Source organism: Harpia harpyja, chromosome 2 (genome assembly GCF_026419915.1).
Source record: "Harpia harpyja isolate bHarHar1 chromosome 2, bHarHar1 primary haplotype, whole genome shotgun sequence".
NCBI lineage: Eukaryota > Metazoa > Chordata > Aves > Accipitriformes > Accipitridae > Harpia > Harpia harpyja.
Window position 1 is genome coordinate 3,383,710 of NC_068941.1, and position 26,565 is coordinate 3,410,274.

General features: G+C 42.4%; 2 protein-coding genes across 2 annotated transcripts; one reads left to right on the plus strand and one right to left on the minus strand.

The window, feature by feature from the left end:
* Nucleotides 1-262: 262 nt before the first annotated feature.
* GTF2E2 (general transcription factor IIE subunit 2) lies at nucleotides 263-26,312 on the plus strand. The gene is made up of 8 exons (XM_052812963.1): nucleotides 263-374; nucleotides 839-1,007; nucleotides 12,760-12,851; nucleotides 13,402-13,509; nucleotides 15,286-15,468; nucleotides 15,951-16,044; nucleotides 24,304-24,419; nucleotides 25,452-26,312. The coding sequence occupies exons 2-8, from the start codon at nucleotides 845-847 to the stop codon at nucleotides 25,569-25,571; spliced, it is 876 nt and encodes a 291-aa protein (XP_052668923.1). The 5' UTR covers nucleotides 263-374; nucleotides 839-844; the 3' UTR covers nucleotides 25,572-26,312.
* On the minus strand, nucleotides 3,194-10,961 carry SMIM18 (small integral membrane protein 18). Its single transcript, XM_052812985.1, has 2 exons — nucleotides 10,375-10,961; nucleotides 3,194-6,112 (listed from the first exon to the last, which is right to left on the minus strand). Exon 2 carries the CDS (start codon nucleotides 6,065-6,067, stop codon nucleotides 5,774-5,776), a length of 294 nt encoding a protein of 97 aa, XP_052668945.1. The 5' UTR covers nucleotides 6,068-6,112; nucleotides 10,375-10,961; the 3' UTR covers nucleotides 3,194-5,773.
* Nucleotides 26,313-26,565: the final 253 nt, after the last annotated feature.

Sequence of the window (26,565 nt, forward strand, 5' to 3'; positions counted from 1 at the left end):
TGCAGACAGCTCCGGCTGCGGCCCTTAACGGCCGCCGACCCGCTCGTCGCCACGGCAACAGCCACCCCACTTCCGGGGCGGGGCGTGACGGCGGCGCGGAGGCTGCCGGGAAGGCTGTATGGCCCAATAGGCGGGGGCGGTGCTCGGCCTGCGCCTCGCGCTGCGGCGGGCGGGTGAGGGAGGCGGCGAGCGCGCGGGGCGGCGGGGCCGTGAGGCGGCGGCGGGGGGGGGGGAGGCGGTCAGCCCTGAGCCCGCCCGACCGGTGTGGGACAGGCGCTGAGGAGAGAGGGAAAGAAGGGAAGGGAAGGAGGGAGGCGGCTTCCCCAGGCCCCTGGCCCGCCGCCGGCCCTTCGCCTTGTCCCGCTCTGTCGCGGAGATGGGTAAAATGGGGGGGGGGTGGGGGCAGCGAGGGGCCGACGCCTTCGGGGTCGCTGCCGGTCGGTGGTTTTCGGGCCGTGGATCCGGTCGCTTGGGCTTGCTGCCCAAGTTTTGTCTGGTGTGGGTGACTTTGAAGTTCCTCGTTAACGCCGGGTGCCGGTCAGACGGGCGTTTGGCCTTGGTGTGGGGCCGGCAGGCTTCCCCGGCGCTTTCCCGGGTGGATGTGAATTTGAGGGCTGGTTCAGAAATCCCGTTATCTATCTTGGGATTCTTCTTTGGGGTTGGGGGGGGTGTTCTGACACTTGAAATCCCCAGACGTGTCAGTTTCTTAAAAGTCCGTGTGGTGGAAGAGAAGGGTACAAACAAGAAATAAACAACTTCATAAACAGATCTCTCTGCTCTTAAGTATTTTATTGACTCTAATACCTTTTTCTTCCTTTTTCCTTCTACTTCTTGTGACAGAATTATGGATCCAAGCTTATTGAGGGAGCGAGAGCTATTCAAAAAGCGTGCCCTCTCCACACCAGCAGTAGAAAAACGTCCAGCGCCATCTTCTGACTCCTCTTCTTCAAAAAAGAAGAAAGCAAAGGTAGAACAGGGTGGCTCGTCAAGCTCAAAACAAAATGCAGGTTGGTGAAAGTGTCCTGTTTGACAGCTGTTTGGTATTTTCTACAACCTGCCTCTAAGCTGTGGTTTATTAGTAGGAATCAGTCTATCTGTGAATTTTGCTCGTGGCTGTTGTCATTCTTTTTCTTAAATTGTCGCTTTTGTTAAGAAATTCACTTGTGCAATGGGAAAAAACACTTTTGCTACCACGTGTGTGTGTCAGGCCTCATCCTGTGACTTGTTTGCTGATAGTCAGTTGGAGTAATCGCTGTTGCCAAAATATTATTTCGGATGAAGCTGAGCTTTGATTTGTGGATTTCGGTGCTTGCTGGACCCAGGGACAAGCGGTAACAATGTTGTTGTTCTTGTTTTTCCTCCTCTGTCTTTCTGGTAAGAGAGCGCATAAAACTTAATTTTGTTAACTGTAGGTCATAGGCTATCTATCCGTGCGATGGATTTTGCACCTTCCATCTTGTCTGGCTAGCATATCGTGATTAGCAGTCATTCTTGTTTTACCTGGGACCTAATCTTTGTTCGTGAACATCAGGGCTTCTGTAGGTTTCTGTCTGCTTTGGTCAGGAGTTTTGTTGTTTCCCTGGGATGATGGCACTGATAATGCATCTCTCAATATCAAATAAGCGGTTAATAAAGCAGCACCAAATTAGTGGGAGCAAAGGAAAAGTGCAGTACCTGGAGTAGCAGGGAGAGGATTTGTGTGCACACAGCGGCATGCTCTGTGGTTGCTTTTACTGTGCGAGACTCATAACTTGGGGGGCCTTTTCAGTTCTCTGAAAGCGCTGACAGTTCTCGGATGCACTCTTAAAGGTCAAATTTTATGTCAGGAGTTACTAAAACACAAAATACCTTGTTGCACAAACTCATTGCATGCTTATATTTTGAATACCATGTGTGGCTGTCTTCTAAACTCCAAAAGAAACAACAGAGCTAAAAACAACAGAGAAGCGTGTCAAGGACGATGGGAGGAGTGGAGCGTTTTCTGTCTGAGGGGAAGAGTACAGAGTTTGCTTATGTACCTCCAGGTTCTCAGGGCACCAAATAAAGTTATCAGCTAGACATTTTAAAATAAGTCAAGGGAGGCCAGATTTCCATTGGTCCCTTTGCCACAAATAAAATAAAATTCTATGTGGAATATCGTAAACTGCATATCCTGCGTGAGAGCGGTTTGCTGGGAAAGGGGGATGGGGAGGCAGGAAGAGGGTGGACAGTTCAAACGTGAGTCTGATCTGGAGGATTTGAGTAGATATGTGGCCGAGTGGCAAAGTAGATGAAGAAAGTAATTTCTTTTCTGTGGTTTTGTGGGCTGGGTATTTTTATAAGTGCTTTTGCAGCTGTCAGATGATTAGCTTACACAAATAGGAACGTGTGGCTCTGAGAAAATACGCTTTAACTTTTACGCTGCTGGCTTCATTCCAGGCAGCGTCAGAAAGATTTCAGGGTTTCTATAACACTTTTATGCGGAATGAGTTCAGTCTACTTTCATTTTCCCTTGGAGAGTATTTACTAAGTACTGCAGAACCAGCAAGGATGGAAGAAAAATAATGGAGAGCCAGTGAGCCAACTTTCTCCCTCTTGTTCTTAGGAATCAGCTCAGAACAAGTGTTCAGGCTGGCAAGCGACTGAACAGGTTAAGCAGCCACAGGCAGCACAAGTTGCCCTGTGATGCTGCAGAGTCCAAATCCTTTGCCTTAAAACCAGCTTTTTATTTGAATCACCAGATTGTTAGGTACCTGTCAGGATATGCGTGTGTCAGAGATGGGTCTTGGGGAGGTGGAGTAAGAACATGATGTTGAAGAATCCCTGCCCCGCCCCCCCAAAGAAACGAAACGAACATGATCTGTCCTAGTTTTGCTGTGTAGTGACCACAAAGACGGTAAATAATGTCACAGTGATAGTGCAGCGGCATTGATAGTCTCTGGGTGTGTAGCGCCTGCAGGTTCTCCCTTGTTCTGTGATTCTATGACTGGAGAACCTGCCCTTGTCACTTTTCTGGGGAGGAGAGACATTGAGATCACGCTAATCTTCAAATGACTGTATAGCTAAATCTGGTCTGTGTGTGAAGATCTGTTGTAAGCTTTCCAGTGAGAAAAGTTATTCCTATCATTATTTGAAATCGTTATTCAGAGAAGTTATTTGAAAAATTCAAACTCTGCCTTGTTTACTCAGTTCAGAATAGTAACTGGAAAATAAATGAAATTGATCATATTTGTTTATTTCTTTTTATTAATGAATAGTAAGTTGTGCCTAAAACCTTAGTCTTTATCTTAAGACTTTTGTCTTGGTGGTCTTAGCCAACAGGAATTGAGAGCTGAAATCTCCAGGAGCTGTTTCACGACTTGGTCTACATTTGGGAAAGAATCGTCCTGAGGCTCTAGGGCTGTGTAAGGGTAGATCTTTGTCTTCTGTTCCTTGTGCAAACACCCAGCCCCCTTTATAGGTCTGTGAAATAAGTAGCTGGAATGAGTCCCAAGATTTGTCGTTGTGTGTGCTTCTCAGGAAGGCATGAGCACACGAAGCCAGCGTAGCAGAGGCTAGCTGTGTTACTTCCTGTACACTGCCTTCTTGTGTGCAGCGATATTGAGCGTTTTGTAGGGACGCTGCAAGTGGCCAGCAGTCCTGTTGCTGTTCGGAGTGTTTGCTTTCAGGAAAGAGGCATGTTAATTAATTCGGTGCATCCCGATGGCTACCGTTGCCTATCTTGAGCAGGACACGGGTCTCTCGGGACTGATGTTGTCAAATACAGCGGAAGGTAATGACGCATCTACCTGGTGTCCCTGACAGCAGAAAGCATTATTGTCAGTAACACTAGCTTCATCGTACGTCTTGGTGTGGATCCGAAGTTGTCTTGTACCTGGGGTGTCAGCTTCCGTTAATTGTGCTTATAGTTTGATTCTTAGCTAAAAGCATTCTCTGCACGTGGGACTGGTACTGGTGGGACTTCACCGTAACAAGTGTATCCGAGATGAATGGTTGCAGCGGTGGTAGTGTCATTTTGTGATTGCAGAAGGGAGGTTGCTTCTCCAGGTGAATCACTGGACTGGCTGCGCTGGTTAGTAGTGGCCTGCGTGTCTTGTGACTCCATCTCACTGACCAGGAAGAGCACGAGTCAAATCAGTGAGTCTTTCATTGTGTCTGGATCTTCTGGAGCTGAGGCATACTGAACCTGATAGAGGCAGTTTATATATTTAAAAAAAAAAAAAAAAAAAAAGAAAAAAAAAAAGATAATTACAGGTACTGGCCATAGCACAAAGGTATTTCTGATGTGGATAGACTGCAAGATCAGCGTTGTAGCTTACTGGTCCATTTGGCCACTAGGTGGGTTTTGTTTCCCTAATGACAGGAATGTTATTTGGGTTTTATATAGTTAAATATCTCGTCCCACATGTAGCTTTGGTCTGGGACGTTTCTCGCTGGCCTGCTTCTCTGTGGGTTCAGGAGTTTGAAAGACTTAATCAGGCCTTACTGATGGCCACGCTGTTGGACGCCATTATTACAGTTGTAATTTGTAACTGCAAAACTTTTATGGTTTTAAAAACTATAGATGCAACGCAGCTACAGAAGAAAAGCAATCTGGTGAGCTAGAGGTCTGAGTGTTAGGCGGTCAGTTTGTGAGAAAGGTGTGAGTGTGAACTCTCTGCGATGCATCGGCAGGCGGATGAAGCAAGCTGAGATTCTCTTGTGCAAAATGAAGTCGCTTCTCGCCGTGCATCCATCCTGCTGTCTCTAGCGCAAGGCTTATCCTGGTGTGGCCTCCTTTGTGAAGCATGTCGACACCTGAAAGCTGTGTGCAGGCTGATCGAAATTACTGTCGTCGGTGTGGGAGATGTGCAACCCGTCTGCTTGTGTTCCTTGGCGAGAACTCAGTCGGTTCTAGTTCAGCTTTGAAAAGTTAATCTCCAGCATGTCTGACTCCCTGTGGTGTTGTGGTTGCCATAGAGGCAGCAGCCTTGGGGCAGAAAAATGTCCCTGTTTCTTCTAGACCGTAGTGCCACTACAATATGCTTTTGTGGAAACAGTCAGATATTCTTAAGGTAGTGCATTAGTCACGTCTCAACACCCAGAAGTCATTAAACAGGTTGAATATGAAGTAAGGGGAGAGCAGTTCTCTGGAACTGTAGAAGGGGAGGGAGAAAGGGTCAAATTGTACCACAGGAGGTTAGAAAAGACCATTTTAGGGGATACGTTTCATGTTGGTTTACTTTTCCTCCCAGCACCCTCTCTTCTAAAAGCGAGAAACCCATAATTAAGAAGAGCTGTCAAAGGCAAGAATTCACACAAGCATCTCCTGTCTCGTGGGATCTCTCGCCATGCAACCTTCTATCTTGTATCTTTTTTCTCATCCCTTGTATGTCTGTGTGGTTGACCTCAGTGGGAGGACACTGCTGTGTCTTTGCAGTATGTATGATCAGATTGTTGAGTGTTTTTATAAACGTTTTCTCCAGTTAAGCAACATAGTTTTATGCATGTTAGGCAACATTTGTTTGTTTAGGTAGACAAAGATCTATGCTAGTAACTCAATATAAACAACAAAAGTTCATTTGAAAACAAATATCTTTTCTCCCCCCATAACATTGCAACAGCTTATCCTTCTGCTAAGTACTCGGAAAGCTTTTGTCAATTACTCAAGTTCACATCCAGAGGTAAAATGATAACTGTTGCTGCTATATTTAAGTCCAAAAGAAAAAAAAGCATGTGACTTGCTCATTTGTAAGATACAAGAGGCTTCATTCAAGGTGTTAAACGTTCTTCAAGTGCTCATGCTCAGTCCTTCCTACACCACCTCTGTTTCATGCTTTCTGAAGCTGTTCATCATTGCTCTGACAGGATTGGGTTCATTCTCCAAGTCTTTCACAGTTTTATTTTTCACGCAGCAGCAACAGTCTAGCAGTTCATAGAGGAAAGCCAACACCACCAGAGAAACTACAGTAAAGATGAATATGATCAGAATAATAAAGCAGGCAGTGTTCCAGTTATCATGGAAAGGGTAAATTTTTTGCACTTGAAAGCCCAGATACTGGGAAATCGATGTAGTCTCGTTCCAGTGAGTGGTGTTGACGGTTGCCATTCTTGAAGAGTTGTCTTGGTGTGCTCACTGTCACGGATTTGGGGGCTGAAACAGAAAAATAAAGCTGTTGAGGACTGCATTGACCAAGAACACGCTGTGATTTTTATCCCGAACTGTTAGAACTTAAGCTCAGACTAAGTGCTCGCACATCCTACAAACATGGATTGTTGCATACTCATTATTTGCTCACAAAACTATCAAACTCTAAATGTACAACTTTGTGATTTGTCTGGAATGTTCATTTCAGTGATGACTGGTCCACGCACGCATCACGTAGTGCAAGTTATTTTGGAATGAGAGAGCTTTGCTGCTTTATTTCACGTATATGCAAAGACAGAAAGCTTACAAAGATAATTTTCAAGGTATACAGTGGTTTCAATGACCTGTCCACTGTTATTCTTGAGGTTGGTACTCGCATGGTGTGAAAGTCCTCAGTGCTCTTTTGGCATTCTTAGAAAAACAGGAGATCTGCGTACCGCCCTTCCATATCTGAGTGATTAGAAGAACTTAATACATGTTAATGTCATTGGAGTTTGGTTGGTTGGTTGGTTTTTTTCTCCTACTTGGGAGAAAGAAAGAAATCACTCTTTAAAAAAATGTATAAATCATAACTCTTTTGGAGGATGTTTTCAAAGAACGGAACGGAACTTTTGGTCGTTCTAGTACAAAACAACAATCCTGGTTCTTTAAAACTCATTATTTTAGAATCGCCTATTAGCACAGACTTGTTAACCCTGCAGAAGTCTTTTGACTTCAGAAGGCCAGATTTCCTGATGCATTCATTCCCCTGCTGTTGCACTGTTGAGTAGAAGCTTGTGCTCGAGAAATCCAAATGCCTCGTTCAGCTGCCCAAATGGCACTGAGCGCATTTGGAAATCTCGGCCCGTTTGTGGTGCTGTGATCATTTGGATAGATAACAAGGAAAACCCAGCTCTTTCTGAGGAGTTCTGATTTCTTATTTTCAACTGTATTCTCTGCTTAACTGCTAGGAAAGGAATGTCATCTTTGGTCCAGTACTGTGTGTTTGTACCCAGCAGAAGAAAAGACTGCTTTGTGGTGTGGGGGAGAGATGAAACAAGAAGTTGGCTTCAGCAAATCTGCCTTTGGCATGAATGGTGTTGCTGTCGAGATGTGCTGTTTCGGAAGGGCCGTTGCTCGAAAGTGTGGAAGTAGGCTGTGCCTCAGTAATTTCTGTAGTATATCTAGAACAAAAAAGCAGTTTTGTGTGTGTCTGAATTTCTTTGTGAATTACGGATAAGCAGGCGGATGAGGTGTTTGGCAATAACATCTTTACAGTTGTGTCTGGTTTTCCCCCGGTTGCCTCCTTTCCCTGGCTTTGCCTCCCACAACTGAGGTAACTTACAGTACTTTTGGTATATAGTCTAATGGAATAAAAAGCGTCCAAGGAGCGACAGTAACTTCTGGTTACCTGTCGTAGCGTACCGTAGGGTGCCATAATAACCTTTGAATCCTTCAGGCGATTTAAAACTGCGTGTGGGAGAAGGAGATCGAGTCAGATCTCCATATTCCCTTGAAGAAATAGCAAAGAGTTTTTAGGTGAAACGTGGTGGTGAGCAGCGCTGACGGGCCAGCCTGTGCCCCACGCGTAAGCCTGTGGGTGTGTGCGTGCTGGCTAAGGGGCAGCTCGCAAAATGTGCTTTCCTTTGCTGGGGTGCCCCAGAAAACGTGGGATTATGGAAGGGGAAGAGAGAGACAAGATGGTAACTTTGTAGAAACCCGGAGTCTTATTTCCCTGCCTCAAGGAAAGATTTTTTTGCTTTGATCATAAGGCAGAAAGTGAAAACCTAGCTACGTTCATTACAAAATGGTCCTGGCTACCTGCATTTAGTTTAATTTCATTCAGTAATCAAACCTACGGAATGAAGGGGTAACGCTGATGTTTGTCCGTTAAACTGTGCTCACCGGTAATACTTTAATGAACCTTGCGTATCCCAGAAATAATTCTGCAATCAACCTGTTTAGACGTCGAAAACTACAAAATGCCTGAATAAATGGCAAGTGACAAAGGCAAAGTGTGATGGTGTCTACTAAAACAGATTACTTAAAGCAGTCTAAGCACCCGTCATTATTTTTGTGTCATTGTTTGAAAAAAGGATATTGTGAAAACCAGGATGATGTAGCCAAACCAGCTTGCGGTTTATGTCTTATTTTTAGTGGTCAAATATTAAACATTTTGTTTTTTATTCTTCTGTCTTTAATGGGTTTAAACTGAAACGGAACAACTTTGTTGTTGGGAATATACCTGGCATTAGCATTTGATACAGACATTTATTGGAGCAGTTGCAGTAACGTACTGTTTCCTCTGTTAAATCTGTAACTGAATACACAAATTTATAACTGAATATACAAAGTATGGCTGAGATGGATAGGATTAATTAAACTGTTAGTTTTTTCTTAAACAAAAGTTTACAGAGCAAATCCAAGCTAAAAATACTCCTGAGTTGAGTTGGGTCCTGGCTTTGCAAGCGTGGCTTGGTTTGGTCACGATCTAGGAAGGAGACTCAGCTGACGTGTTTTATGGGGCTAAAAAGTCAGGAGGGTTGTTGAAACGGTGGTCTGAAGACGTATTTGAAAATCTGTGAGAGAGAAAGAGGGGGCTAAATAGAAGGATTTGGAGTCCCCTTTAAGGAGTAATTAAAACAAACAGGATTTAAATGTGTATTTTAAATGGCAAGAGAATATTCTTGGGAAAGAAAGGAGAGGGGGTTTGTTTTGATCTTCTTAAACAGATTTCTAACACTGAGAATTTTCTTGGAATCTGTTACACATAAGTTTGCCCACTCTGTAAACACCAGGCACAAAAATTAACTGTTCCTGCTGATGTATTTAATGAAATTTAGTAATGTATGAAATTTAGTATTTTAGTAATTGCTAAAAGTGATCGAGATTTGGGGCCGCCGGAGAGACTGGGCATGTTTACATTGCGTAGCCAGAACCCTTTGCCGGCACAGCTCTCCGCCAAGGCCATAGCTCTGTTCCCGAGAGGAGAGGAGCATCTTTGGCATGGCATGGAATGGCTCCCCAGGCAGGAGTCCCTGCCGCTCGGCTGCCGGCGCAGTGCAGCAGCCGTCCCCTTCCCACTCCACAGCCACCATTAGGGCAGCGATTTGCACAGCGTAGAGAAACTCGTCTTTACGCAGGGAGGTGAAATTTAATGCCTGTGCCGGAGGTGGTTCGTGCTTCTCGAGGATGATGATGATCTCCTTAGATTTGAATGAGGCGAGGCAGATAAATATCAGCTACTCGTTGCTGTAATTATTAAAATACAAGACTGAAGTAGCCATTGCCAAGCCTTCAGAATTAACACAGCACCAATAAGGTTAGCGTCTTTGAAAGCTGTCAGAGATGGTCTGGTTTCATGCAGTTTTACTTATTTTGTAATGGCACAATTTAAATTAATATTTTAAGCCAGTGTGATTTGAATGCAATTCAGCTATTGTACGTATCCAAAATGCAGTGAGTTAAATATTTAATGAATTGGCTTCTGTAATACCCGTATTAGGTTTTAATTTAAAAGTACCATCATCTTTAGACACTGCAGAGGAGCAGCTTTATTTGAAATCATATGCATGGAGCAGAGGGAAATGACTGGCAAAAAATCTTTTCAATGCAGCACTGAGGAAGTCCTGTTTAAGAAACCACTGAATAGACATCTTGGGGTAATAGCATTTACAAATCTCAGATGGATTCTAACCTGTCTGTTTGTATTGTGTTGATCATGGCTCCAGTATTTACAGGAATAATAATATGCAACGGGATTTTCTTCCTACCCTAATGTACCAAATTTCTAGAACAGGTTTCTAGCATATCCATGAACATAGATCTCTTTTAGGCAGCTTAATTGATACGGTTTACAGAATACCCACTTGGGAGATACATTTCTTAAATTTCAGGTTTAGCTGTCTTTGTTTTAAGGAAAATCCTTTCACTGTCATTTCTGCAAAAACATACAGCATCGGTTACAAGGAACGTGAGGGTGCAGGAAACAAGCTACCTCCCCAATAAGCATGAAATCCATTTTGTTTACTGAATCTTGGCTTGGTGCATTAGCTTTTCTGCAAGATGGAGTGGTCATCAATTTTCCATTAGTGCACAGATGGTGAAAGTGCTTGTCTGATAGTGCAAGACAAGCCCCTCTGCATTCAGCGGAATAAAATCCTGCTAAACCTAGAGAAAAATCATTCTGATTCTAAGAAGCTTTTTACAGGCTTGTAGGTTACAGGCATATTTTCTTTTAGTAATCAAGATAAACCTAAGACAATGTTATAAAATGAATACACACCTACCTCTTGTCTGAAAGGATGCTGAAAGAGCGCTGTTCTGGTCCCTTTTTTTAATGCAGCCTATGGCACTGCTAAGATGGAGCTTTCCTACCATTGGCCAGAGTATGATGCTGCTGACAACTTCCTTTATGCTCATTTGCATCAAGCCCTCAACCCCAGGAGTAAATCATTCATAAATTTGGCTCTTACTGTCTTGAATAAGAAACGAACCCCTTCCCGCTCTCATTTTTGGGGATGCTCTTTGTGCGTGATGAGCTTGTTAGCGGAGAAGCGTGCTGGGAGGGCGACGGTGGCTGCGACCCTGCTTTGCTTTGCGCTGGAAAGCAGCCGGTCAAACCATGACGGTTCAAGTGTTAATATCTGCAGATTTCCAGCTTCGCCGTGTGGTTAGATTTACTTGTCATGAACTGTAGCAGGCTGTAGCCAGGCAGATTAAACACGATAATCTTCTTGATTCAATTGACAGAACAAATACATGATAAGTCATCTTAACTATTTGTTGTACCTCTGAATTTATTTTAGTCACTTTAGACCTCTCGTTACACATATGATTGTTTTATTTGTAAAATGTCCTCCATAGACATTAATTTTTAATGATAAAAGGGGACCCTGTAGGGGAAAATCCCTATAGGCTGTATTTTCAGGGGGAGCTGGCTTTTGATTTTCTCCCTTTTTTCCATTTAGTAACCAGAATAAAATGTTCTTCTGTAGCTGGAGTTATACTGATTCTTCTACGTTAATTTTAGAATTGTTGTACTACGTAAAGCCTCTAATACGATGCAATAGCTTCACAATTACCAGTTGCCGAGTTTTAAATTTGATGTTTGTTCCTTCGGCATTGTTTTTTACTATACTAGCACCAGTTTCCATGAAGTCTTCCCGATAATTGTCAAAAGCGGATTTGTTTGAAACGTGACTACATCCAAAAGTCCCACATTGCAGTTGCCTTTTATAGTGACTTACAGATGAACTTAGAAGTAGGTTGAGATGTAGTGGGACAGACATGAAAAAAATTCACCTGAAGCATGGTGACTTTGGAAACTTAATTTGGAGTTTCCTGTGAAGAACTTGGCAAGGGCATCTAAATTTAAACACGGTGAATGTCGCAGGCTTTCTCTACTCGGTGGAGGTGATGGGTCTTTGTCGAACACCTTAGGTGCATTTTCTAGAATATGACGATCTTTTTTTCTTTTTTCTTTCTTTCTTTGCTACTGCAAACCCCTGAGCCCTTCCACTCCTCCTTATCACCACTTTCATCCGTACCCTCCAGCTGCCCAGCAGAGCAAAGACTTTGCTTAGCAGCTCTGCTCAGCAGCCGTTGCAACCTCTTCCTCAGGTAGTGCACTAACTTTAATTGTTCTTTTCTCTCCCTCGACTGATTTTTCCACAGAAATAATAGGAACTCAGTATCTCTGAGATACCTACTGTCCTGTCAAATATGATTAGAAATCACCAGTGGATTAAAAAATTCCTGTGGTGACAAAGAGGAAATGTTCTTTTTCTGGAGCAGCTGAAATTCTGAAAAGCTGTTACCATTAAGTTTGAGCAGCGTTATGCTGGTAATGGGCCTGTGGCTTTTGGTAGTGGTTTGCGGATATTTCTGTTTAATGTGCTGTGCTAATAGCTAAAGTTAATAAAATAGTCATTAACAACCTTGCACAAATTTTTAAAACAAGCTTTACACAGTAGCAAACTCACGATACATTAAGACAGAACCGGACTTGACAACAGAGGGGATTCTGGTGCAACACACCAAGTTGAATTGTTTTGAATTTATGGAGGTTTTTTTTTTTTTTAATGAGTTTTCCACTAGAGCTATTTTAAACAAACAAACAAACAACAAAAAAAACCAAACAAACAAAAAAACCGCCCAGCACAACCAGCAAAGCCTTCCTTTACCTGGTGTGTAACTGTTGCATACCTTTTAGGAATAAGTGAAACTTTCTGCTCCTATCTCAGCAGCACAAAGCTATCAGTAGATCTACTAATTGTTGGGCAAAAATGCAGTGCATTATTTCAGCATGAGTTAATTCATATGATAAATTATTGTGATATGTTAAGCCACAGAATTAAACATGTACTCTTATGGTGGTAATGCTGCAGTTGCTTGCTGTTTTCTTAAAGGTCAGGTCCCAATAACTTTATATTTATGGAGCTCTGCTCGGAAGTGTTCCAGAGCCATGCCTGTCGACAGGAAGCTCTGTGCGTCTGGATCAACATGTGTGCTAGCACAGAGTCCTCTGAGGGTGACCGCTCCTGCAACACACATTTCTGCTCATAGTTGTAATTCTGAAAGCTTATGGCAGTAGAGTGAGAAAGAGATGCCGTGCGGAGCCAACAGGGTGTTGTTGAAACCATCATTTAATTGTTTGTTTTCTCCTCTTGCAGATCACAGTAATGGGTCATTTAACTTGAAAGCCCTTTCAGGAGGCTCTGGCTACAAGTTTGGAGTCCTTGCTAAAATAGTGAATTATATGAAGGTACGATGTTTTGTTTTTAAATATATAATGTTTTTAAATACTTTTTGTTCCTTATTCTCTTGTGGTAGCTGAAAGATGCTGAATATTTCAAACTCTAAAATTCTTTTACTGCAAGAGTGAGAACTTCAAGAAACTGCTCGTTAAATTAAAAAATACTGTCAATAAACAAAACGGTCAGCATATTGTTTCATTACTGAAATTCTAATTATTCCAGGTCACTTAAAAACCAGGATAATGTTTTTTATTTGCAGTAGAAATAGGAATTGCTAGATGCTGTCAGCTTCTAGGATTCATGAGCTATTTATCAAAATAACATGTAATTTGGTGCTTGACAGGTGACTTTGTCATCAATCTCAGCTGGTACTAATTATTTTTGCTTATATTCTCAAAAACCCTAAATTGAAACTCATATGCTATGTGTACTGTGTCCATCCTGGTTTTGCAAAAGTTGTTTTGTCATCACATTATACCAATTTTATTTACTTTATGATAATTGAGTCACTGAATAAAGTAAGTCCAGAACTCTAATAGATAGTATTTACTTTTCCAGACTCGGCACCAGCGTGGTGATACACATCCATTAACCCTAGAAGAGATTTTGGATGAGACACAGCATTTAGATATTGGACTCAAACAGAAACAATGGTTAATGAGCGAGGTAAAGAAAACATATGTTTAGATTTTAATTAGAGATAAAGGATTATGATAAACCTGAATTACACACGTTTATTTAACTACAAGCTCTATAAATATATAATTTCCTCTTTAAGAAACTACGTTGATTCACATGTCTGTCTGTCTTGTAACTCCTGCTGTTGAGGTAACTCTGAAATGAAAGCTATTATGACATTTTTAAGGACCTGTTGGAATTGTTACACAGAGAGTATATGTTATGTCGAGTGAATTTATTCATTACTAATTTTATATAAACAAGCTATTTTTCTTAAGGCATTTTTTCTAAAGAACAATTTCAAGCGGAGATCTCTTCCAACATCGAGGATGTTAAATTAACTAAACCGAAGGAGTACGGCACAAAATTCATAGGCTTACAGTTCTTTGTTACTTACTGAAATGAAGAATTCTGATGTGAAATTTATGTCTGAAATTGTGGGGCAACAGATCTGCAAATCCCACTGTTGGAGTTCATTAGGCTCACTCTAGATGCTAGGTTTCGTTCTTACAGATTCACTGTAACTTGCCACCATATTCATCTTCATGTTTAATCAATCTGAATGTCTTCATGGAATTTCAAGATGAATAAATCAGCGAAATAACATGTTTTCTGTTTGTACTTGATTGGCGTACCTGGTTTTGCTCAGATCATATTTAAAATCCTCGCAACAGAGTAGTAAAGGCTGTTGAGAAATGGGCAAAAAATCTCTGCATAGTAAAACTAGGATGGTTTTAACTAATACAGCCTGTGGCATTCCTTTGCTACCAGTACTAATATTCTGGGGTACAGAAACCTCCAATATGGCAGTGTTGGTTGTGACGGAAGCTTGACTTTGCTGAAGTCTTTTAAAAGGTAGCTCCAAGTTGTTTCCATAATGAACTAGAATATCAAGATGGAATGAAAAAGCTCCTCCCAAGAAGTGCATATAAAATCATCACTGAATTGTTACTGGATGAGAGAAGGTGAACAAACACCCTGCAGCGCCAAAGTTAGTTACCTTCTCTGTTACAGGTGTTTTCTCCCTCCTTTCTTCTTTCTGTGTCTCTTCTCTTTCTCCTTTCAGGGTCAGGCTGGCATCCGCAGAAGAAACTAAGTAGAGTTGCCCTCTGTTACAGGTGAACTTCCACTGTGGTACTGGCTGCACAGCAAAACTGATTCGGAGCTTATCTTAAATCATTTCAATTGTCCATGAACTTCTGGTCAGCTTCACTCTGAAGCTGGCATCATAAGTAAAATCCTACTGTGCAGGAGGTCTGCTCTTCTCAATTTCTTCTACAGCTGCTGGTGCCAAGTGGCAGCAGTTGGGGAAGACTGATTCCTGTTTTGTTCATCCCAGGTTAATGCCTTTCACATTCGTAACATCCGTATGACCCGAGCTTGATATGCCGAGTTGTGCGTTTGCACTTTATATTCAGCCAAATCACGCTTTTTTGTGTTCCCTCTTCTTTTTATATTGATTCCTTTCTTAAAAAGAAATGCGTGCAGCTTTCTGCCATAAGAGGCTTCATGGACCTTCGAGCCCAAAGGCATTAAGTGAATGACGTTAAGCCTCCTTTGGTGCTTTGTGCTTTATGTTGTGGCGAATTAAGCCTAGGCTGGTGGATCTAGGATCCAAGGATTTAAAATCTGTTTCAAACTCAAACCTCCAAACTGGCAGCTGTAACGTGTGGCTGATGTGCTCTAGCTGCTCAAAAGCACACTAGAAAAAAAAGTACTAGTGTGTGCTCTTTTTAAGGTTTAAAATTTATGTCCCTATTACAGGCTCTAGTCAACAATCCAAAAATAGAAGTTGTAGATGGGAAGTATGCTTTCAAACCCAAGTACAACTTGAAAGATAAGAAGGCTCTGCTCAGGCTATTGGACAAGCATGACCAGCGAGGGCTGGGAGGAATCCTTTTAGAAGATATTGAGGAAGGGCTACCCAATGCACAGAAAGCTATAAAGGTGAGTAGCACATGTCTGCGATTCAGCGAACCCGTTCCGGTTAGCTTCTCAAAGGGGAGGCAGAGGCTAAGAGAATTTTCTCATGAGTTGTTTCTGTGCTTTTGATAACTCAAAAGCTATTTCAGAAGATCTAATGCTGTAGTTTTTTCTGTATTTCATCCTTTACTTTCAGATTTGGCCTGATGTTGTGGCACAGCTGTCAAAGCTCTTTCTCATAAAAGACTCTTGATCTCCCACATTCCAACTGTAGGCATTTAGTTCTGCTTTATACCTTGATCTCCGTCCTCCATATCTCATCTTTGTTTTATTAGTGTACTTACTATCAGCATCTGCTTTGGATGCTTTTCATTGCCAGTTACTTTGCTCTTTCTCTAGTTTGTTGTGCTTTTTGTAGCACAAGATCTGGGTCTGTTGTTCAAGTTGGAATTCTTATTCTTGGAAGCGAAGTGATTTTGAGTTGTTCTTTTGCATTTGTTTCCGAGGCTTTAGGGGACCAGATCATCTTTGTTAATCGCCCTGATAAGAAGAAAATTCTTTTCTACAATGACAAGAGCTGTCAGTTTACTGTGGATGAAGGTGGGTGTTCCTTTACATATGTTTCCATGCTAGTTGATTTGAATTTATCTTAAGCACCTATATGTGTAAGCAGTCTTCAGGTATAGCAGTCTTTTAGGGTGGTAATGAAATACTAGGCATACCCAGATGTCAGGAGAACGGTTTATATTAACATAAGGCTAACAAGACTAGCGAGTGAGTTCTGGGGTAATATCCTCTGTTTTATACTGGTACATTTGAACGTGGCACCAGGAATCCAACAACTCACTTCAAGCGTAGCAGTACAGAAGAGACTAACAATCACCTGACCGTGACTAAAACAGCATCTAACATTTTGCTCTGTGAAGGGCAGCCAAAAAAACCCAAAAGAATGGCTTCTGGGTGCAAGTTTGTTGGCGTTTTTTCCAGGTTATTAATCACATGCCTTTTATTGGTGAACGCGATGAGAAGCCACAAATAGAACAGAAGGAGGAAGCAAACAGGGAGGAGATGTGAGCAAAAGTTCTGAGAAGGGGTAGTTTACAACTGGGAGGAGAGCGCAGACGTGAGGTAGTGCTGCTGCCTAGAGCTGGAGAAGATTTGGGACTTCAGAAGGTCAGCATGTGTTTTCTGTCTAACAAATAGTGGTAAAATCCTCTGGTACAATGTGCCTGTTTAGGCACAGAAATTCATTACACAAATCAAGGTGTGTTCCAATAATGACATTTATGCCAACATCAGATGCCTGTAAGTACAGAAAGGAGAAGGCAATCTGTGTCAAAAGACCTTACTTTAAATGACTCCAATGACACTGAACACTTCTGTTGTTAACATACTGTTCTTGCAACATGCCACTTAAAGCCATCTTATCATATAATGTCACATTACGGAAAAAAAAAAGGGGGGGGGAAGAGTTTTGATAGAAACTTGAACTGCTTTACTTACAGGACTGTAGGACAAACCATAAAGCTCTTTTTTTTTTTCTTTGGCTAGCTCAGAGAGGCTCATTTATTTTCAGTAGAATTAAACAACTGCAAATGTGTATCATTAACTTATTTGTTATGTACCACACTTTTACTCTCAGTAATAATAGCTTTCTTCCACAAGGATAATTAAGTAGATGCGACATCTACAGCATTTAAAAATACAAAAATTGTTTCAAAGTATTGATGTGAATCTGTTTTTAAACCTTAATTTCTGTCACTTCTTGATAGCAGCAGTCGGAACTATCTGTGAAATGCAGAATTATAAGCCTTTAGTCTGCATTCACAGGAATTTCTAAACTCCCAAACACCTATGAGTTTACCATTAACACTGTCATCCTGTTCAGATAGTGTCTTTTCAGTCCATCAGCCCACAGCTTTTAGGGATCCGAACATGGCCAAAACATTTAGAAATCAGTGCTGTTGCAGTAACTGTTAAGACAAAGCTTTTAAGTTTTTAGCAGCTACTGGTTGTATTACAGTCATGATTGCTGATAGTTTCTTCTTGTGCAATTTTTTTGCAGATAACTGGCACCCAACCATCCTAAAAGAGTTATCAGAGGGAGATCTCTATCCTATTGCTCTTAGTTTGTAATAACTCCGGGATTAACTGTGAAAGTTAATAAAAGAGCCCATTTTATTTAGACGTAGCAAGAGACATCTGCCAACTCTTCATCAGGTAGCCAGTATAAATCCAAGGCTGTTCATGTACAATACATTATATTTTAGCACACCCAGCACTGATCTGTGTTTAGGAACAAGCAATGCAGGCTGTCCCTATGATAGGGGAGAAAAGGTTAAACAAAACCCTCTAAAACCCCTTGAAACAAAATGTTTAAGCCTTTTGGCTCAGTCTCCCGATGAAGGCAGGCATTTAAGCCTGCAGTGTCTGTAATGAAGGGATTGCTAGTGTGCAGTGTTGTTTGTAGTTCAAGGTGGCTTTGCTTTCTTTCATCCGCAGGTGGCAGCATGTTCCCATCTGATCAGAAAGTGTGGGGTTGGTTTTTTTTTTTGTTTGGGGTTTTTTTTTCGTTCTGTTCCTGCTGATTTTGGTTTTTCTTTTCATGCGGATGATGGTGCTTTGTTCTGAGAGGGAGCGAGAATGCTTTCTCTTTTGTGAATTTTGTGATCTGCCTGTGTATGCCACAACTCTTAAAACATCCCTGAGTGAGTTCGCTTACTTATTGCAGCTGGAACAGGTCCTTTTTCCAACTATGTTACCCTGTGATGAAGAAAACCCATCATTCCCAAGCAGTTTTGCTTTACAATTCTTTCCAGAGCACCAAAAGCATGTCTCTTAGGGAGTCACTGGCAGAATTGTCTTCGTACAGGATGAGTTATGACACGTTTCTGCGTTAGCAGTGCTGTTTCAGCTCATTATCTCCAGCAACGTTAAAACGAAGTTTTTAGAAGACTGCAAAATAAGCCTTGAAGTGTTGTCAGACTCTTTGATCTAGCAGCTGATGACAGTTCAAAATATGTTTCTAGTTTAATGTTTATCATTAGAAATAAGGGCTCTGCGCTCCTCAGTGCATGATTCTGCTGCATGACGCCCTCCAGTTTCGAACGTATGTTGGCTAGGATTAATATCCTCTACAAGTTAGGCATCCTCTCCCATCGCTGTCTGAGCTCCATCGCTAGTCAGTAGAGAAAGAGGAGCTGCTGGGGCAGTCTGGAGCTTTCTGTCTGAACTAGTGGGAGGAACTGCTTTCTGGGAGTGCCTGCCTCTGCCCTTGCTACAGTTGTTTTGATGGCTGAACAAGCTTTTCTTTCTCCCCTTTTGAAAATAAATCCTAATGTACTGCAGCAGTGGTGCAGTACCTATATATCGTGATCTCAAGGGTACCGGAGAAGGTTTTTGCAGTAAGGAACGGCTTTTGTTCTTCCTTTTATGTGATTAGCCAAGGAAGGTTCAGATTGCATGTGTTCCTTCTTGACTTCCTGACTAATTAATCTTCTGTCAGTAGTGTGTAGCTGAAAGCGTTTATAAAAGCCGGGCTAGATTTCAGGTGCTTCAGCCAAGTAAAGCACTGCGTTTTTGTGCTGGGGCTAAGCACTTTGCATGTGAACCAAGCTTTCACCCCGTGCCGGCTGAATGCTGAAATGCCAGTCTGATTGCTTAACTGTTAGAGATGGTATCTTTCACATCTGAATGCAATATAGGAAGTATTTTAATGCCTAAAAACTTGGATACTTAATTATATGTGTTTCTAATATTCTTCCTAAGCACCTTTGAAGAGATTTAAAGAATGGCCAAAGCCTCTTAAATTTAACAGTATAAAAATTGCTTGGGATCAGTGATGACTTACTGCTCTGGCTTTGAATTGCAAGGTGGTCCAGGGGCAGCACAGACTTAATATCAAGCACCCTTTCCTTTAGGTATAAATCTAGTACTGTGTTCCTTGAGACTGTTAGGAAGCAGAACTCTGTCTTTCCCCGCTACTCAGTTGTTTCTTCCCTTCTGCCCTGTTATTGTCTGTTCTTGTCCTGTGCTAAGATTTTGGCTCAGGTCAGTGAAGATCTTTAAGCTGTTTTTAATCTCTGGCAGATTTCATTACCAGTGTGATATAGCAGTTTATCTCCAGAAGCCATCTCAACCTTTTTGCAAGAGCAGGTGAGGCCGTCAGAAGTGCAGGATAAGCTGCACTGAAGTCACCATGCAGCCATTTACCCATGACTTGGTTCCCCAAACGTAAGCATGTTAGAGTATAATCACTCAGGGAATGTCAGCGCAAATTGTTTTCGTATATGAGGCACCTCGTGATGCAGTAAAGTTGATGTAACTGTGCATCCTTACCCCTTGGGTGTTTAGGAGAGAGAAGGTGTTTGCAAAATTTTTCTTATGCTGCCCTCTGCTTTGCTGTGTGTTGGTTACTGCTGGTCAAAGCTCATTATTTTTAGTCTGTGCGTGCAGACATTGTGATGATGGAGATGTCAGCAAACATCTAAAGTGGCCTTTGAATCGGCTTGTAATCTCATTCCCTCCTCTCATTACTTGAAAGACCAGAAGTCAGCTATGTGGAGGAGCAAGGGAGCAGCCTGTGAGTAATGTTGATTCTGTCAAGCTTCTGAGTTAAAATCTTTTAGTGATCAAATTGCAATATACTGCATATAGGATTTGTTCGTAGTCCAGGCAAGACACCGAGCACCTACCTCGGGTACCAGGATCACAACTTTCTGCCTCTTCTGGGGAAGATCTGCACTGGCATCACGACTTGAAAGCTCTGCTGAAAATGCGCGTGTCTCCTTGAGCGTTCGCGGCACCTGCTTTGCTTTGGCCAGAAACTCTTTGGAAATTTCTCCCCAGGGGACTTTTTCTGGGCTCCATCTTGTCATAGCAGCCTAAGCGGTAGGAGAAATTGTCAGCTTGTCTGAAAGCAGCCTGCTGCAGTCAGGCGAAGCCTTGCTGTCTTGACTGCTGGACGTTTTTTTTCCTTCCATAGCTATTATACACTTGTTCTGGCTGATCTATCAAATAATTTAGTGGCTCTGATAGAAGAGCGTCTCACCTTCACCGTGTTCTGGCGGCGTAAAGATCACCCAGCAGTTGACAGGACACGGAGAAGGAAAATTGAATGTGCTCAGTAATCATAATGGTTACGTGCGCTGCAGGAATGTGTGCATCTGAACCTGTTCTGTATGCCTGGCTGAAGCAGGCCAGCATGTGGTGAGCTTTCTGCTCCAACAATCCCCTTCCCGCTCCTCACACCAGTACTGAACTCCCTGTGCCCTGTCCACAGAGAAAAGGAGACATTGTGAAAAATAGATCCGGTATATTGAAACCATCTGTAGGAACTGCCTTCTGTCACTGTTGTCTGCTCTTCAGACACATCAGCTCATCACAGCATTTTTCTTTCTGTCTTCTCCCCTCCCCAGAGACAGGCCAGCCTGCCGCATCCTCCTGCCTGGCCAACCATAAGCGTGGACACTGTGCCAGAGGTGGTGGAGCACAGTAATCGGGTTGTTGTGTGTCATTTCCTCCTCCCTGGCCCCTCTCATGAACTACTGCTTTTAACAAGTCGTGACCCGCTTTGCTTGGAGCCACATAGCAAAGGCCAGGGTGACAATATTTCAGATATTCCTCAAAGAAGTTGGAGAAATCTCTTTCTGTCTTGGGTCAAGGGTATGAATTTTGAGGTGCAGAAATACCACAGCTACAAATGCGGAGGGTTGTTTCTTGAGAGCTGTAGTTATTACCAGCTTTTCCCATAGGTTCTCATATTTCAGAGAGGATGTCACAATAATTCAGATAGCGTATTCCCAAGGTTTAAACTTTCACTAGCCAATAGGGACGTAGTCCTTGGAGCCTTCTGAATAAATCTGACAGGTAATGTTGAAATGGTTCAGTGCCAGCCAGGCAGCTGATCTGTTTCTTCAGTTCTTACATTTAGCTCAGTGTCTGGTGTTACACCGAATCGCTTTTGTGATGAGATGATAGATATATCTCCTTTTCCCTTTAGATGGCACCCTAAATACAAACAGCTAGTATGCACAGCCGTCTGAAGGGTGGCAGCTCTGTACGCTTCTCCACCTTTATCCTGTGCTTTTAGTTCCGAACCAATCCTTTAACACAGAGTATTTGGGGGGTGGGGGTGGATGGGGGTGGACCGTGTTGTTGTGACTCCCCCCTTTCCTAGGCAATAAGGTATTTTACTGCCCTACGTGGAGCTTCAGCATGGGAAGAAGGTTCTTTTGCAGTTATTGCAATCAAAGCAATAGCACTGTAAGCAGCCTGATTTACAAAGGAATTTTTAAATGGAGTTGCAGAATAATGTGTAGAGTCACTCTGGTGGGGCCGATTAGTGGATTAAATTATCTGTATGTAAAGTCGATTTTCGCTTCGCGGTTTTGATTCTTGGTGACTGTTACATTCGTATTTCTCGGCCAAGTTTAAAAGGTGAATGTGAAGCTGTAATGATGCTATAACCGCTGCATTACAAGAAATGCAAAATGCTGTGGTTAGATATTAACTGTGATCTGCACTTTTGTGCATGTTGATCCTTGAAGAGCTGACCATTTATTTTCTAGCATTTAATTTTTCACTTCTGTTCCCCAGAAGAATGTAGACCAGTTTAACATTAAGCACCTATCATCAGCCTTTTTTTTCTTTCCTTTTTTTTTTTTTTTTTTTTGCACCGGGGCATATTTGTCCATATATCATGAACTCTAACAAGGAAACAACACATCTGTGTTTGTAGCAGAACACTATCAATAAAAGGACACTGTCTTGTAAAAGTTCAGAGTTATCAAGTCTCTCATCTGCTATTACCTTGTGTACATGTGCCTGTCGTGCATCTTGGAGGACTGACCTGCATCTCTCCACCTCCCACAGGAGCCGACTGTGCAGAGCCAAAGGCTGTATAGCACAACACAACCTCAAAGTATCTCTAACTGGGATCTGTTTAATAGTCATGCATTTATGTGCAGCCTTGTCACTTCATGTGTGAACTGCAGAAACACGTGATTTGCAGTACAGTTAACTCGCCAAGCGCGATACTGCATTTGCACACCCATCACCTGGTTCATCTTTCCAAGCACCACCGGGTCATGGTGTCCAGCTGAGTCCAGCTTGGGTGCTCAGGACAGGGAGGGAGCATGAACAGAAACAAAATAGCCTGAAAGAGCATGTTCTCCTCAGTCTGGAGGATGCAACAGGACCCTTGCGCAGGCTTCTGCTGTTAAGACTTAATCTGAGTGCTCATCGCTGAGAAATCTTTCTTGCATGTTCAGCTTTAATCATAACACAACCTTCTCCACCTGCCACAGCAGGAATAGGTGAGGGATGACCTGTGATAGCCGGCACCGCAAGCGATGCTGAAAGCCCGGAATTACACTCAAAATGGATGAGCAGACGGAGAATGTCTTGACCACAGTGTCAGTCCTTGCATTAAGTTATCTGAAAACTGCAGTCTCAGTGATCCCACTGTGCTGTATAGCCTGTATGAGAAACAAGCTGAGCGCTATCTCTGTGTAACCAAAAGTGGTGTTTTGACAGGGTTTATTTCTCTTCAAAAATGCTGCATTACCAAAAATGAACATTGTTGTTCTTCACTGGCAAAATTCCTTTCTTTTGTTTCCTGGAAAGCTTGAACAGTCCCTTACTGTTGGCAATGGGAAGAAAAGAAAGACCTGAGACTTAAAGCATGTACTTTCATAGAAAAACAAGATGCATTAGGAAGGGAATTAGTCCAAGTGCAGGAACCAAGTCTGTTGCGTACGCTTTTCGTACAGGGCCGTTTTGTTGCGACGTGTCTAGGGCCGGTGTATCTGTGGCAGACCGTCACTGAAGCGTTTCATTGCCTGCTGCATAGGACAGCTTCTTAAGCATGCAGAAATTGTGGTTGTTTTGACAACTGTATACTAAATTTATCTGGAAATAAAGGAAAAATTTTAGTCTTGCGTTGCTATGTGTGCCTCGTGTTTTATTTATAGTTTGTTAGCCAAACCTGCTGACAGGATATATCTAACTTAGTGCCTGGGGAATGAAGGGAGGTAGGATTGTACCAGCCGCTGCCTGGAGAAGGCATTCCAAAGGCTCTGTGAAACTTTACATGAGGCAGAAAGTGTGCAGGCAGATGGCAGCTGCTCTAATTAAGACTTACTGTCTCTGTCTTTTTTCCTGCTGCTGTGGCTTTTAAGGTATCTCTCTTCTTTTTAACACCCGAGGAATTTTAGTAATTTATTGTCTGTATAGCATGGTATGTATTATATTACAGTGATAAACGAGCTTAAACCCACTGAAGTAAATGTCTTGAATCTTTAGTAAATTGGACTATGAGATGACAAGTCTCCCAAGACAATGGCAGCTGAAGATGTGTAAATGAAGTTGCCATTTATGGTTAGTTATTACCCTTCACCAAGATCTTTTGAACCGAGGCTTATAAAACACATTGACAGCTATAGAGATGCTAGAGAATCTATAGCAAATTAACAGTAAAAGCACGTGTTGCCGGTGGGTGCTCCTGATGCTGGGATGCTGGAGTGCAGTTAGCACAGATGAGAATCAGCTCATCTTTTTCCATTAAGTGTTGGGGGTGTTTTGTTGTTGGTTTGTTGGTTGGAGTTTGGGGTTTTTGTTGGGTTTTTTTTGTTTGGGGTTTTTTTTTTTTTTTTGGAAGTGCATCCAGCATTTGGAGTGGATAAAGGCTGTGCTAATTGGGTGCCTGCTGGTGGTGACCGCTGCATCTGTACAATCACAGACTGACATGCCAGAATACTTCAGCATTTGAAATCAAGTCTGTTTCTTTCCCTTCGTGTGGGGGCTTTGCCCAGGGTTTGTACATTGGGATATAAAATGAGGGTTTGTTTGGTGTTTCAGAATTTCAGAAGCTGTGGAGGAGCATTCCCGTGGATTCTATGGATGAGGAGAAAATTGAAGAGTATCTGAAACGACAGGGTATTTCTTCCATGCAAGAAACCGGACCAAAGAAAATAGTAAGAGACACAAATTACAGATCTTTCTAGGAGATTCCCCCTTCCTGACCCTGCAGTGTTAATTCCAAAACATGTTGGTGAGCCTATGCACAGCTGCTTTGTGTAGCTCGGGGAAGTGTGACCAATTTTAAGAAGTTGCAAAAAACAATGCTGTAGCCAGCAGTCAGTGTTTTTATAACTTGTTTGAGCCGGTGTAATCCAAGCAGCATCAAGAAGAGGGCAAATGCCAGAAATCCCTGTGAGCTCCAAAGTGGAAGCTTCTGCTTGAAGCTGTACAATACATTAGGAGTAGAATAGTTACTTTTGGGGGAGAAGGGTGGGGTTTTTTTAACTTTCGCTTTTCTGCTAAGTAGCTTTGAAATCCTGATGGGAACCGAGTAACATGCCTCCCACCACACACACACTGTTCTCCAAACTGGGTGCAATACGCTCGTGTTTTGGTGGGAGGCCAAAATGGCTGCAAGCTCTCTAAAGATGCTTTCCTTCTGGCTTCAAACATTTTTTTTTTTATTTTTATTTTTTACGTTTATTTGTATGTGATATAGCATGTCTCGTCTCTTCTGCACTTGGCTTCAAACTGTCCTTTCAAGAGAGCCCTTCCACACAAGACTCATTCCTGGTTTCTGCTAGTCACTACACTAGATGCTTTAATGCCTGTCATCGTGTAGGAACCCCTCATGAATTCCTTATATGTTAAATGCGTCTTTGAGCACATAATTGTGGGTAGAATTATGGGGCATGTACCTGCTTCTGTTAGCTGTGTGGGAGTGTTTGAAAACTTTACTTATAAACACCAGCTTTACTACTGTGCATGGCATACAGAGACTCTGCTCTGTCCCCAGGGTCATCTCTCTGCCTGGATTTGAAGTGAAATCTGTTGCTTCTTGCAAAAAAAGCAAGCTCCTTCCCTGCCTGCCCACCCCTGGTTCAAGCAGGGCTCTTCGCAGAAGTGATGACTACCACAGCGCACATCAGGTCAGATGTCACAGCTGGAGGGCAGATTTTTTGACTACTGTTTATTTCTTCTTATAGGCTCCTATTCAGAGGAGGAAGAAACCCGCTTCTCAGAAGAAACGTCGATTTAAGACTCACAATGACCACTTGGCTGGAGTATTAAAAGATTACTCTGATGTCGTTCCTGGCAAACAGTGACCAGTTGAATTCTGGAGCAAACATGCATTTTTATAAGGCTTTTTGCCACTCGGGCTCAGTGTCTGCTCGCAGAAAGACTGACTGTATATAGTAAATGTGATATGTTTCCCCCATCCCAGCAACTGCCGAGATGAAACAGGTCAGTTTAAGAGCAAGTATGAACTACTAAATTTAGAGTTTAATTTAATTAGCTAATGGGAAATGTGTCTTTAAGTAAGAGGTTCTCACTAGTTGCCTCTTGGCATAGAGTGATAAATGGTGCTCAGCATGTAATGCAGGAGTTCCTGTTCAGTGCTTAACTCTGCTTTTACATTGCTTAATGGGTATTTACCCGGACTTACTTACAAGGGGCTTTCTAATAGAATTGAATACAGTATTTGTTTTACCTGTTTCAAACCTTTTCCTAAAATCACTGCAGGCAAGTTTCTTTCACAGTCAAATACACCCTCGGTTTGTATGCGTCTTCCTTGCCGTGGGACTGAGCTTTACTGAACGTGGGTGATATCTGAGGTTCAAACTCAGAAAAAACGCTCTCCCGAACTCCCAGCAGGCTGCGGGATGGCAATGCAGCTGTAGCTTCCTAATGCTAATCAGAAATTGCCCTTGGCGATTTCTCCTCACTGTAGTGGATGCATGTGTGTTGCACAGTTCTACTTCATGGACCGGAGGGAAATAAAATGACAGTGTAATACTGAAGCAATTTTTTTTTTTAAAGTAATAAACTTAAAATGCTGGTTTCCAGTGTTGCTTCCTTAAAGACTGAGAGAATTAACATCTTCTGCGTTGCGTTTTCCTTTTCAAGGAGGTAAAGCAATCTTTGCTATATTTTTATCTTCTCAATGACTTATTGTTCTGGGCTAACACTGTCATCTTTTTAATCGTTCTTGGCTGGGGAGGAGGGAGGAACCACCTTAAATGAAAGCTCCCTGTTAGATGCCTGATGTTCTGTGCAGTACAGACCAATGTGGAATGTGGCCAACTTATGTCCTCTTGA